This window comes from Gorilla gorilla, chromosome 7, assembly GCF_029281585.2.
Source record: "Gorilla gorilla gorilla isolate KB3781 chromosome 7, NHGRI_mGorGor1-v2.1_pri, whole genome shotgun sequence".
NCBI lineage: Eukaryota > Metazoa > Chordata > Mammalia > Primates > Hominidae > Gorilla > Gorilla gorilla.
Genome location: NC_073231.2, coordinates 70254677 through 70270249, shown reverse-complemented (window position 1 = coordinate 70270249; position 15573 = coordinate 70254677). Strand labels below are relative to the sequence as shown.

The 15573-nt window shown below is 33.9% G+C and overlaps 1 protein-coding gene across 6 annotated transcripts in view; it reads left to right on the top strand.

Annotated features, from left to right (window-relative positions):
- The window catches only part of SNTG1 (syntrophin gamma 1), an 880400-nt gene that overhangs the window by 625138 nt on the left and 239689 nt on the right, over positions 1 to 15573 (top strand). For all 6 annotated transcript variants that reach the window (XM_055349267.2, XM_019032962.4, XM_055349266.2 and 3 more), the window contains one exon: positions 15155 to 15284. In XM_055349267.2, the coding sequence (XP_055205242.1) occupies positions 15155 to 15284 (130 nt within the window). The remainder of the gene's footprint in view (positions 1 to 15154; positions 15285 to 15573) is intronic.

The window sequence follows — 15573 nt, the reverse complement described above, 5'->3', positions numbered from 1 at the left end:
CATTTTGATAATTAATTTTAAGACTTTTATTTCTTAATATATGTAGTCAGATCTTCACATTTCCAGCAAATACTGTTTTAGTTACTCCTGCAAGTTTAGCATTACCTCTTGATTTATTTATAGTATTTTTGGGTATATCACTTTGCATAGTTTTCTGACTGGTTGCTTGAGGTATTATAATATGTGTAGGTAATATATCACAGTCTACTGGTAACGTTTTACCACTTTAAATGAAGTATAGAAATGTTGCTTCCATTAAAATTCCTTTATCTTTCCTGTTTGTAAAGATATTACCTTAACTTCCTATATATACATCAAACACTATATTGGGTGGTATTACGAGTTTTGCTTCAACCATCAAATAAGATTTTAAAAACTCATGGAAAGGATAATCCATTATACTTAACCCAAAATATACCCATCAATGATCTTTCTGAATTTCAAAGCTTCTTTTACTGCTTCCTTTCTGCTTAATTTTTTTAGACATTCTTTAAAGGTAGATTTGCTAACATCTAATTCCCTTAGTTTTCATTCATCTGAGAGGATACAGACTTTGGAGTTGACAGTTCTTTTCTTTCAGTACCTAAAATATGTTAGGCATTAATGTCTACTGTCATTCAAATCAGTGTCCCCTGTAAGTAATATGTTCTTTCCCTCTGTCTGCTTTCAAGACTTTTTTTCTTTTCTTTTTTTTTTTTTTTTAGTTTCAGAAGACTAATTATGACGTATGTTGGCACATATTTCTTTAAGTTTCTCCTAAATGGACTTTATTCTGCTTGTTAAATCTGTATGATTAAAGTTTTTGACCTTTATTCCTTCAAACACTTGATTAGCCCCACTTTCCATTCTCTCCCTCTAGATCTCTGTTGATGCAAATATTAACCCTTTTATTATTATCCTGCATGTCACTGAGAAACTTTTTTAAAAATCTGTTTTCTTTCTGTTAAACAGATTGGAAAATTTTATTGATCTGTATTTATGCTTTCAAATTTTATTTCCTGTCATTTAACTCTGCTCTTCAGCCAATTCAGCATTTTATTTTTTGTCGATTTATTTTTTTCAGTTCTAGTTTATCCTTTTAAAAATAACTTCTTTTTTGAAGTTTTTAAAAATATTTTTATTTGTTTCAAGAAAACTTGTAATTGCTTGTTGAAGCATTTTTAGGATGGTTACTGTAAAATCCTTGGGAGATATTTTCAATATCTCATTCATTTCATTGTTAGTATCATTAATTCTTTTCTCATTCAACTTGTGATTTTCCTGGATATTGATATGACAAGTGATTTAACAAAATCATCCTAGACTTTTTGGATATTAAATGTTGAGATTCAGATTACTATTTAATCTGGGTTTTGTTGTTGTTGTTGTTGTTGTTGTTCTTGTTGTTTTTAGCAGGCAATCTCTTTGTTGTGAGGACTGGGTGGGTGTATATGTTAAGTTTCCTACTGCACCATGCTGACACCTGGAAAGGCAGATGGAGAGGGCTATTCATATTTCTTGGTTACTAAAGGTTGGAGGTAGAAGCTCAGCTCCTCAGGGAATTCTACTGACATAAGGAAGGAGGTGGACAGATAAGTGAGGGCAACTAGCTCCGCCTCCCACCACCTCATTCCACTGCGGTGATGATGGTGGGAGAGACTCAGCTCCTTGCTGGGCCACACTTGTCAGCATGGAAGGGGAGGCACAGTACTTGCCCCATCTCCCACAAGCCCATTTATTCTGATTGCTGCAGGTGAGTATGAAGGTTCAGCTGTCCATGACACCCCACTGACACTACCCTGGCAGGGAAATTGGAGCCTGCTTCTTTAAGGTGTAGGATGGAAGACCAGCTTCTTGTTAAGCCCTGCTGAAAACCTTGTGAACAGGGAGACAATGGTTCCATTGGTATTTGACTGGATTTGGGCAGGTATTGCCAAAAGGTTTTGTTTTGTTTTTATTGTACCCATTCTCTAGTCCTTTAAAAAGGAGTTACAGATTTTTATTGGAGGCTTTATGTTTTTAAAAGTCTTGCTGTTAGCCATTCAGATTGGAGGTTTCAGAGGGTCATGTCTAGGACATGCAGGAGGAAAACCCAGCGGACTCAGCACTTTTTTTATCCCTGAATTTGAAGTCCCTAGCCATTCATGCTTACCTGTTCACCTCACAGGGGCTTCCCATACTTTTGTCATGTCATGTGTGAAGTTCTTTAGTTGCATCAGAAAGCATCTGATAAGAATGAGGCCACTCTGTCTTGGCCAGAATAAGAAATCCACAAGTATTGATATTCATGTATTTTAAAAAATTCATTTGATAATGTTTTATTTTTTGTTATAATTACTTCTTTGACCTATGGACTATTTAAAAGTGTATCACAAAATTGCAAAATATTTTGGGATTTTCTAATTATCTTTTTTTGCTATTTCTATTTAGCATAATTTCATGCTAGATGATTTCAATCCTTTGATATTTGTTGAGGCTTGATTTTACTCAGCATATACGTTATTTTGGGAAATGTTTTATATATCTTTATAAAGGATGAATATTGTCATTTTTTTAGTGCTGTGTTGTACGTATTTCAATTAGGTCATATGTGTTCATTAGAGGCTCCGATCCTCTGCATCATTCATGATTTTTTTCTGTTTATTGTATTAGGTTTTACATAAACATGGTAAAGTGTCCCACTATGATGGTAGATCTGTGTGTTTCTCTACATTGTTGAGTCAGTGTTTGCTGTATATATTTAATTATGTTGTCAGATGCAAGTAGATTTAGAATTTTTATAAATTCCTGTTATATGATGCTTGATAATTATGGCATGTCCAGTACCTTTGGAAATGTTTCTTGCCTTTAAGTCTATCTGTATTAGGATAAATAAAAGACAGATTTCTATTTATTAATATCTACTTGTATGTTCTTCTATCCTATTCTTTAAACTTTTATAGTCTTACTGTATAAAATATGCCCCTTCTGCATTAAATATATATGTATATATACACATCTATATATTATACATATATTTGGAATATTCTTTTTTGTTTTGAATCCAAAGTAGCAAACTTGGTCATTAAATCAAATTAGTCTAGTTACCTTTAATGTAACTACATATATATTTTGATTATACATCTTGTTTTTTTCTATTGAAAAATCCTAGCTTTTTATAATTAAACCTTTTATTTTGAAAAAATTGTATATTCATGTGCACTTGTGGGAAATAGTATTTTCATTTACTCTTATTATCCCAGATTGTATCACGTTGCAAAACTATAATACAATATCCCAACCAGGGAATGGACTTGACAAAATTCACCACTCAGATTTTACGTGTGTGTGTGTGTGTGTGTGCATGTTTATTTCTGTGAAATTTTATCACATATGCATGTTCCTGCATCCACTAATGCAGTCAAGTTTTGTATGAACAGTTCCATCATTGCAGGCATTCTCCTGTACTCCTTCCATAACTACACCAGCATCCCTCTTGCCCTCCTCCCTCACCACATTTCTAATCTCTGACAACTAATAATCTGTTCTTCGCCTCTGTTATTTGATCATATTAAGAACATTATATATGATACTATATAACCTTATTTAATTCAATTTTTGATGCATAATAGATGCATAGTTTTAGAATACATGTGATCATTTAATACATCCATAGAATTTGTAAAAATCAAGTTAGTATACTTACGATATCCATCATCTTAATATTCGTCTTTTCTTTATGTAAGAACTATTCAAATCCTTCTTTTCCAGCTATTTTTTAAAAATATACAATAGATTATTATAAACTACAGTCACCTTACTAAGCTATTTAATACTAGGTCCTATTTCTTATACTAAACTATGTATTTGTGTTCATCAATCAACTTCTCTTCATTCTCTCTCTCTTCTAACTTTCCTGGTCTCTGGTAATGAACAATTTACTAGCTGTCTCAATGAGATCAACTTTTTTAGCTCTCACTTAAGTATGAGTGAAAGAACATGGAATACTTGTCTTTTTGTGCCTGGATTATTTCACTCAATATAATGACCTCCAGTTCCATCCATGTTGCTGCAAATGACAGAATTTCATTTTGTTTTTCATGGATGAATAATATTTTATTGCATATGTATATATACATATATATGTATGAATGTAGTATATGTATATATACATATATATGTATGAATGTAGTATATGTATATATACATATATATGTATGAATGTAGTATATGTATATATACATATATATATGTACGAATGTAGTATATGTATACTACGCTTTCTTTCTGTTTTTTCTTTTTTTTTTGAGACGGAGTTTCACTCTTGTTCCCCAAGCTGGAGTGCAATGGTGTGTTCATGGCTCACTGCAACCTCCACCCCCGGGTTCAAGCAATTCTTCTGCTTCAGTCTCCCATGTAGCTGGGATTACAGGCACACCCCACCATGCCCTGCTAATTTTTTGTATCTTTAGTAGAGATGGGGTTTCATCATGTTGGCTAGCCTGGTCTGGAACTCCTGACCTCAAGTGATCCACCTGCCTCGGCCTCCTAAAGTTCTAGGATTAAAGGCGTGAGCCACCGCACCTGGCCAAATGTATACTACACTTTCTTTAGCCATTCATGCACTGATAGACACTTAGGTTGATTTCACATTTTGGCTATTATGAATATTGTTGCAATAAACATAGGAGCACAGATGTCTTTTCAATATATTGATTTCCTTTCTTTAAAATGTATACCCACTAATGAAATTGCTGGATCGTGTGGTAGTCTTATTTTCAGTTTTTTGAGAACCCTCCAAACTGTTCTGAAGTAGTGGTTGTACTAATTTACATTTTCACCAACAGTGTATAAGGACTCCTCTTTCTCCACATCCTCAACAGCATTTGTTATTGCCTGTCTTTCATATATAAGCCATTTTAACTGGGGTGAGATATCTCATTGTAGTTTTGATTTGCATTTCTGTGATGATTAGTGATATTGAGCAATTTTTCATATACCTGTTGACCATATGTATGTCTTCTTTTGAGAAATGTCTGTTCAAATCTTCTGCCCATTTTTAAGTCAGATTTTTTATTGTTATTGAGTTGTTTGAGTGTCTTGTATATTCTGTTCAGTAATTCTTTGTCAGATGGGTCATTTGAAAATATTTTTTCCCATTCTGCAGGTTGTCTCTCACTTTATTTTTTCTCTTGTGGTGCAGAAGCTTTTTTGTTTGATGTAGTAACATTTGTCCATTTTTGCTTTGGCTGTGCTTTTGACATCTTACACAAAATATCTTAGCCCAGACTAATGTCCCAGAGCATTCCCCAGTGTCTTCTTCCAGCAGTTTCATAGTTTCAGGCTTTTGATTTAAGTATTTAATCCATTTTGATTTTATTTTTGTGTATGGTGAGGGATAGGGCTCTAGTTTCATTCTTCTGCATATGGATCTTCAGTTTTCCCAGCAACATTTATTGAAGAGACTGCCCTTTCTCCAAAGTTGCCACCTTTGTTGAATGTGAGTTAGCTGTAAATGAGAGAATTTATTTCTGGGTTCTCTATTCTGCTCCATTGGTCTATGTGTCTGTTTTGTTGTTGTTGTTGTTTTTGTTGTTGCTGTTGTTTTCTCCCACAGGATAATTTCCTGGAGATTCTTCCAAGTAGTTTTATTTTTTCAGTTGTTCATTCCTTTTCATTTCTGAGTGATATCCTTTGGTATAGATGTAGCACATATAAAAAATTCAACCTTTGAAAACATCTAGGTTGCTTCCAGTTTTTGATTATTCTAAATAAAGATGTATGAATATTTGTATATAGATTTTTTGGAAGCATACATTTCCATTTATTTGGATAAATGCTAAAAAGTGCAATGAATGGATTATGTTTTAATAGTATTTTAGTCTTTTAAGAAGCAACCAAATTGCTCTCTAGAGTGATTGTCCAATTTTACACTCGCACCAACAGTGTAGGAATGACTGTTTCTCCACATCTCTGCCAGCATTTAGTTTTGTTGCTTTATTGAACCACTTTAATGGGTATGTAGTGACATGTCCCTGTGGCCTTGATTTGCATATTATAATGACATTGAGCATCTTTTTATGTACTTATTTACCATCAGTGTATCTTCTTCGGTGAAATGTCTGTTTATGTCTTTTGCCCATTTTGAAATTGATTTGTTAGACTTTATACTGTTGAGATATGCATATATCTCAAACTCCTTTTTCTCAACACACGAGTTTTTGTGCTGTTTTATTTCCTTACCTCTTGTAATAATTAGAAATGTTTATTATTTAATATTCCCTCTATTCAATTTTCATATATTCGTGTTTTTGTTATCATTTAAGTTATTGCCTAAACATTATCATAGAGCCATATATGTATAACTATTACAGTTTAACACAATTTATATCAATTTCAGGAAATGTTAGAACTTTAAGACACCTTAATTCCTTTGTTTTTTCTTATCTTTGGGCATATTTTTGATATACTTAAAAACGTATGTTAGATATTTCAAAATATATTATTGCTTTCATATAACTATTCAAACGTATTCTATTTTTAATCCTTCTTCTCATTTCTTTCTTTTGGTTCTATTTTCCTTCTACCTTAAGAGATCTCTTAATATTTCTATTAAGAGAATGTATATTTTTTAAAAGAGTACATTTATTTACTTTTTGATTAAAAAAATGCAGTTACATTATTTGAAGACATTTAGCTAGAGAAATTTCTGACAAGAAAGGAATTGTCTGAATGGGTCCAGATGACTCCTTACATTTTCATTTTTATGGCATTCAGCACATCAACAGCTTCATCAGCTGAATTAATTACACTCAATACACATGACAGCAATAAGCATTTACAAACATAGCACTATTCAGGATGGATTTCATAGAGATTCACATTCAAGAGCTAATTTATTGTTTACTCATTCACTCAACCAATATTGACTTAATATCTGTAAGTGGGAGACATTGTGTTTGATTCTTTCTCTGTAAAAGCTCACAGACTAGTGGTAGTAGATTCAGTGAGGGAGTGGGGGGCAAGAAAAGATAAATAAGTGATTTATAATAGATTCATGGATGAATAATACACTATTGCATATATATATATGTATATATGAATGTAATATATGTATACTACACTTTCTTTAGCCATTTACCCACTGATGGACAGTTAGGTTGATTTCATATTTTGACTATTATGTATAGTGCTGCCCGTGATTACAAGTAAAGAAAATTATTTAGCTTGGCTCAAATGTAGGATATTATTTCTTGGTTGCTTTTTTGCCATAGCCCATAATTTTAACTTCAGTGATGTAATACCTGTCATATATAATTGCAACCAAGTTGTGTTACAGTCATGTACTATTGTGCATATATAAATTAAAACATCATGATATTTTTATCAGTAATAATACAGTTTATATTTATCATAATGTAATGACCCTCATTCAGATATAAATATCAGCTTTAAATTTTGAAGTATGTTATAATATTGCAGTGTCAAGGGCATTAGAATAAGAGATAAAGATTGTTAAAATTGGCTGGTCTTTTAATCTCTTCAAGCTATATTTTTCTTATATGCAAAATGAGCATATAAATATGTGCACCTGTCAGTTTATATAATATTATATACATATGTTATGTAAATATATATATATATATGAATTTGAGAAGTATAACTTTGAGGAGTACTCTCAGTGTTTAGCATACTTTATGGCTGAAAGTACTCAATAAATATTTATAAAATGAATTTTAATGAAAAAAATTCATGTCTTAGTTTTTTCTTTAGGTAGAATTATCATCTACTGCATGCTTTTTAAACACTATGAAAATCGATAATATTGGAAGTAGGCTTTTGGACTTTAAAAATTCTCAAATGACAGTAGAATTTCTAGTTTTCTCCCAGAGTGCACACACTTGTTTACCTTGAGGTGAAGACGTTTCAGATGGTGACAGGTTTGGCACTGGTGGATGAAATTTAGTATCTAAACAGTAGGCAAGTTTAGTGGTTATGAGAATTGTGCTTTTAATAACACAACAATCTTAGCAAATGGGTCTCTAACAATAAAGCAAAATATGAATCTGACATAGTAAATACTTAATTCATGGTTGTTCATTGAAGGAGGGGAACCTACAGGAATGTATATTTTAGGGGATCTGAGGAGGAAGCACAATCAGTGAATGTGTGAAGCAGAAAAAAGTAGATAGGAAGAAAAAGAAAAAATACTATCATGTAAGGATGTCATAGAAGTTATTTCAATCAGGGTTTTAAGGAGAAGAAAGAGTAGATTGTATCAACTACGGAAAATAAATACTGAAAGAACTGAGGAACAGTGATTAATTTGGGGATGACTTTGGATAGAATAATTGTAGAAGCAAACTGATAAAAAATAGTTTGTAAGAAGAAAGATATTGACAGTAGAGAAAGGAGAACAATGTGTAAGAGTATATTCATAAAATGTGATGAGGGGGAAAGGGGAATATAAAATTTAAGCATATCATGATGTTGGTTACTAATTGAGAAGGAAGACTCTTTTTTTATTATTATTATTGTACTTTAAGTTTTAGGGTACACGTGCACAACGTGCAGGTTTGTTACTTATGTATACATGTGCCATGTTGGTGTGCTGCACCCATTAACTCATCATTTAGCATTAGGTATATCTCCTAATGCTATCCCTCCCCCCTCCCCCCACCCCACAACAGTCCCCAGTGTGTGATGTTCTCTTTCCTGTGTAAATGTGTTCTCATTGTTCAATTCCCACGTATGAGTGAGAACATGCGGTGTTTGGTTTTTTGTCCTTGCGATAGTTTGCTGAGAATGATGGTTTCCAGCTTCATCCATGTCCCTACAAAGGACATGAACTCATCATTTTTTATGGCTGCATAGTATTCCATGGTGTATATGTGCTACATTTTATTAATCCAGTCTATCATTGTTGGACATTTGGGTTGGTTCCAAATCTCACTCTGTCACCCAGGCTGGAGTGCAGTGGTGCAATCTCGGCTCACTGCAACCTCTGCCTCCTGAGTTCAAACAATTTTCCTGTCTCAGCCTCCAGAGTAGCTGAGATTACAGGCGCCCACAACCATGCCTGGCTAATTTTTGTGTTTTTTAGTAGAGATGGGGTTTTGCCATGTTGGCCAGGCTGGTCTCGAACTCATGATCTCAAGTGATCCGCCTGCTTAGGCATCCCAAAGTTCTGGGATTACAGGCATGAGCCACCATGCCCGTCAGAGAAGGAAGACTCAATGGCAAAAGTGCTCATAAACAAAAACAGCACCCACGTCTGATGAGGCAGCTGCCCTTGCAGTTTCATCATCCTGATGTTACATGTGGTTCTCAAAAGTGGATACAGAGGTTGAATTGATTGCATTCCACTTCACAGATTGGTCAGGAGGTCCACAAGGACTGGTCTCTGTGTAACTCAGGAACAATAAATAATTTTTAGAAAACATCAACTAAATACCATTAAGAACCTCTCCATAAGGCATGCAAGTATTCCTTCGTCTGACATAAACCTCTTCACTTGTTCTTACACAATTATGTAGGGGATTAAAAAAGAAACTGCCACAATCCCCTTAAAATATATGACTCTCTTTGGAAAAGTCCACTCTTCCTTTGAACAATTCTAGATGAATTTTGTATAGTTCTTTCAATCTAGGGCAAATTATCTTGCCAAAGAGTCGCTCTTTGTTTCATTTCTCCAGTTTATTATAACACACTTATTTAATGATATGAATTTATTAATTAATATTAATTTTAATTTTGCCATAGCCAGAGGAAGACAGTATTCCAGGGTGCTTGAATATCTCTGGAAAACTGAACAATAAAAATAAAAAGAAATAACCCTTGAAGAAGTGTATGTATTCTGGTAGGCTTTAGTCACAGAATAAAAAATTACATTTGATCAAATGATCGAATATATATTTTCAAAGACCATAAATTTTAACCAAATATAGGTTAAAGGTATATAATGTAGTGCTTCTACTGATGTCATGAGATATTCAAAATTTGCATGGCAATGCTTTCTGCTTCAAATGCCTTCGAGATGGCAGGATTCAGGAATAGAAGGACAGAGAAATTATGGAAGAGCTGTTATGTGACTAGGATTATCCAGGAAGAGATAAATAAAATGATGTCCAGGTAAGCATCTGCATATGTAATACCTGCTCCTTTGAGGGTAGAAAGGTAACAAAGTAGACAAGAGCAACTAAGGATCTTGGGGTCCCAGAGGTCAATTGTACTGGGGCTTCTTTGCACAATTTATTACTTTTGCCAGGGAATCCTGCTATGCCAGGAAGAAAAGGGTATTCATTTAGTTAAACTGGAGTTACTGAGGGCTGGGAAGTAGTAAGATTGAAGTGACTGGAGGTCACAGTGACAGGAAATTCTAAAATGAAAAATAACCACATAATTTGCGTGGATGAACAGGAAGCTCAGTCTAGGCAATGCAACTAGATCCTGAATAGATATATGAACTAGGGTAATTGGAAGGGCTAAGAAAGATCAGAAAAATAATAAGGTAATTTGGTGGTGATGGAAAGGAAGAGGGTATAGTTAAAGAACAGAAATGTGAGAATTCAAGTCTGACAGTGGAGCTGTCTTGGATAACATCAGATCTCAAGTTAGCAAAAGCAGGAGATTGCTAAAGTAAAGTGGAGATGGACTTGTTTGTTTTTGTTTCTTACTTACAGATTAAAGATTCCGAGCACTGTGCTAATGCTATGAGAGGTATAAAATAGCATATATGGCTTTTCCTTCAAGGATATAGCAGCTTGGTAAGATCGAACAGTATTTAGTGCTACACAAACATATTTAATACCACAGAGAACAAGTGTTGCAATAAAGGAATCAGGAAGTCTAGGGGCACTAAAGCGGAAGAGATTCATTCCAAATACATGGGTTAAAGAAAATCTCATGGAATAGACGGCACCTGAGTTAACTTCTTAACATTTGAAATGGATTTTGACAGGTAGAAATAACACAACTGGTATTTTTAACAGATTCTTCAGTTGTTAAGAAGTCCAGTCTATAGTCTTCAAAATACAGCCTGAGGTGTGCAGAATATGTGTTGCCTTCTTCATTTCACGACCAGAGGAACTGCGGGTCAGAGAGTTTCACGGTGTTAACTGACTTGCAAGGACCTCAGAGATATTGAAGGAGCATAGATGGGCATCTCAGACAAAGGAGTACTGGGGAGAAAGACGCTGTTGCAAAAAGTGCAGGACTTCAGGGAATGACAAGTTATGTGGTTTCAATTCATGAAACAACTGGTGAATTTAAGATCTGGAAAATAAGTCACAAAAAATAACTTGAAAAAGCTCCTGATGTATCTAAACAGCTTAGGTTTTGTGCCTGAAAAATTAAAAGAGATGACACGGCAGTGAACCAAGGTAGTGCACACAGGGAAGAAACAGCTCAGGCCTGCTGTGTGTGGATTACACTCAACAAGACAGAGTAAAATGCTACAGTCACAAACCCAAGGGGCCTCTTCTTCTTTCTTTCTTTCCTTCAATAACATCCCCCTACCGATTAAGTGATAATGAAATCAAGTAAATGAGTCAATGTTCTGTCCTCACACACAGGGCCACTCTGTGAACTGATTTTTCTCATTGTTCATTTTGTGTACTTTATTCTCTCTTTTTTCCATATCCTTCACCCCACAGAGAGATATTTCTAAAATATAAACATAATCCTTTTCCTCCAGTGCTTCAGTGTCTCCACTGGCTCCCCTGACTCTCAGGATCAGGGAGAAAAATTGCAGCAAGATATGTGAGTTATCACTGATTACACCTTGTCCGATCACCAACTTCATGGATTGCCTCTTCTTCAGATCCACACACAATGTGCCAGACAACCCACATTTCTTTGGATATACTATGCTTTTCATGCCTTGGATGTTTGCTTTTGGATTAATTATCTCCTCTCTAAAAATTTTGCTTTCCCTTACCTGCCCCAACCAAGCCGTTCCACTGTTTAGCCCAATAGGGTGGAGTAGCTTTGATTCTACTCACTTCTTCTTAATTAATTTTACAAAGCAGTTATTGAATCACATCATTTCTAATGACTTTAAGGGGGAAATTATACATAGAACTTCAGCCATATGTGAAAGTACCGGGATCCACCAATTACTCATCAAATCCTTGTTAAATCTGTAAATTGTTCTCATTTTTAGGGGAAATTGAGGCACAACTAAGTGAACTAAGTTGCTTCATCTTCACTCTCACTAATATAAGTTTATTTCAGTTTCATATCATCTCAAGTTTTACCAGTGACAGTCCTTTCCTCACCGGTCTAATAGGACCACCCAAGCCACACAAATCTAGCCACTGTGGTCCTCTATGTGGAGGTGAGCAGTGGTTCCTTGCAGACTTTAAGCCCACCTCATTCTGAGCCTGCCTGTTTTTCCATGGTGAGCCTCTAGAACTCATGCTCATTCCAGTCACTCCAAACTTTTACATTTTAGTCTCTGCAACTCTTGCTCCTTGTGCATGAAAGTACATGCCCTCATGTGGGGTAAAATCAACAATGAATCAAAACACGAATCACTAACTATATTAATTAGAAATGATGTATATTTATTGGATTGCTTATGTTAGGTTGAAAATTATTCATGAATTTGTATAGTGAGCAGTATATTTTTCATTCAAGGAAGACTAAATTTGTATTTTAAATGAATAAACCTACTTTGAGATTGAGCAACGTTTGAAAATACTTTTTACTGCCAGAGCAGTTACCAAGAATCTTTAGAAAGCTGTATAAGTGGAGAGTTGGAAAACAAGCCTGAACAAAAAACTTCAGACTAACTCTTCAGTGATGCAATTTTTTTTAGTGTGTGTGTATATATATATATATATATATGAGACACATAATTTTGTCTGGGTATCCATAAGGTTACTGTTAATGCTGTAAAAGTTTAATGTCTCACAATGCTAAATTAATGGGTAATGGAGTCTATTGATTTCATAATAAATATTAACTATTTTTGTTTATCTTGAGTTAAAAAATTACATTTTCTAAAAGCTACAAATAAAAACAAAAGCACTTCAGTTTTTCCCTAGTGCTTGATGAGACAATAATTCTATGTGGGGACATTTTCTTTTAACACTGAAATATTGCAATCAAGACCATATTGATGGATTATTCAGGGGAATATTATACATAGAACTTCATCCAGGTATTAAAGTATTTAGATCCACCAATTATTCAGAAAATACTTGTTAAATCTGTACAGTAAATTGTTCTCACTTTAGATGAAATTGAGGCCCAACTAAGTGAGCTAATTTACTAATAACCTTCTTTACTTAGTAATGGAGGCCCCAGATAACTGTAATTTTTATGATCAACTTATATTATAAGAGGTCATATGTAATCAAAAAACTGTTCAAGTATTTCACTTATGTTCATAAAAGAGTTTCCATATTTGAAAAGTTGAAACAGAATGTAAAAAGTGATATGTATTAACTTATAAGCCTAGTTTCATAAAAGATCAGCCCCTCAGAATTATTCTATGTAGGCACTATGTAACATCTATAATTACATAGATTGAAGATTTGATCGAAGTGTATTGACTTTTATTAGCTAAAAAATCTAGCTGCTATTTAAAGCAGAGAAGACAAATATGATCAAGATATGCTTTAATTTATGGTACATGAAGCAATGGTTATAACCAGAGAGCGGAAAGAAATATGTATTACTAAACTCCAATTATTTCTCATTTTCTATGGATGGTTAAACTTCTGTCTGAATACTTTAAACATCTTACTTGCCATTATACATCAGAATTAAAGCTAAAAATATCATGTGAAATTATAACATTCTTTTCATTCAATGTGTATGCTGTCACAAATTCAAACTAACTGTATTTCAAAAAGATGGACAATAGTTATACTTCTGAAATTCTTTTAGTATATTTTTAAAATAAAACAAAAAAGCATATCTGAGCACATCCCTTTTTTCATTATAAAGTGTTGTGTCCAAGATATGAGAACCAGTTTCTCTAAAAATATTAATAATTTGAACCCTCAGAGTCGTGGATGCCCAAGGCCTTACCATGTACCCAGTTCTGAGACAGGAAGGCAGAGTGGCATAGACCTACCAGTAGACCTGAGCCAGACATGCTCTATGGGGTTTTCTTTGTTTGGGGAATAAACTCATGTTTTATATCCAAAAATGTCTAGTAGAAGAGCCAGGAAAGGTGTTTGTTTGGAGAAAACATATAAATTTATACATTTTACATAGCATTTTGAATACTGAATTGCAAAAGTTTTCTGTTACTTCAAAATTGACTGGAATTGAAATATAGTTTGTGTATTGTGTTGCACAATGAAGTAATTCTTAAGCCTGAGACTTTGGCTAGTTTCCATCCATTTTGGGATTTTATCTATTCCTGTCCACTAAGTTTATATCTAAACATTGCAATATCTGGAAGTAAGGAAGTCACTGAAGCTATAGGAAACACTTTTAAATTCAATAGCACTTTTGTGAACAATTTTAAAAGGCATCATTTAATTGTCTATGACAACAAAAACAAAAGTCAATAAAATACTGTCAGAATGCTTAGACTGATCATAGCATTTTAAGAAAAAGTTTAATGTTAATGAAATTGGCAACATCCATGCAAATGGAGAGCATGATCATTTACACCTGGAAAGAAGATATGAACCTCTTGTTCCAAATCATCTTTGGGAAGATGAACAGACTGAGAATGAGGGTGGAGAACAATGGACAAAGTGCTGCCACTCGTGTTATCATCAAGTGACTTTTTAATATCACACTTAATATTTTATTGCCTGTTTTTACGATCTTTCTAAGTCAGAAAATGCATTGACAAATGTTAAGAGGAGACAATGGTAGCCAAAATAATAAGTAAACTACGTATAATATTATAGCAAACTGGGAAAATAATGCATCTAAAATTTCTTAGATTCTCTTTTATTTACATGTTGTATGTTTTAGAAGTCAAAGTTTCTCCATAGTTACCTGAATCTAAAGATGCTTCCTACGAAATTGAAATTGTATGTCATTTGGGTCTATCTTCAGTGTTTCATTTAAAACAGAGATGCTTATAAAGTCAGGTAACCAAATATGAATTTGGAGGCTGATATTTATATTGTATGAAAGATAAGCTTTTCAACAGATACTATTACAAGTTGCAAATAGATCAATGACATGAGGTTTTGATCTGATTTGTTCTGAACATCTGCAGGCAGAATGCCTTTCAAGTCATTGCTGTGGATGGGGTCTGCAGTGGGATTATTCAGTGCCTCTCTACTGAAGACTGCGTTGACTGGCTACAAGCAATAGCAACCAACATTTCAAATCTCACAAAGCACAATGTAAGTAATGATTCAAGGAATACCTAGCCAGGGTTTCTCAGGCTTTATAAAATCCTTCAGTATATATGTAACTTCACATCAACTGTTTGGTGTTCTTCTCAGAATGAGACATTCATGAAAGCTATTCTGGAATACTTATTGTAAGAAAACTGAGAGTTCTAGCCCAATTTATGAGTTCAATAATACACGTAGATTTCCATTAACAAGCATTATAAACCCCTACATTACTTAAGCAAATGAAAATAACTAGTTAGCATATAATAACTAAATATATTTAAGTAAAAGCATT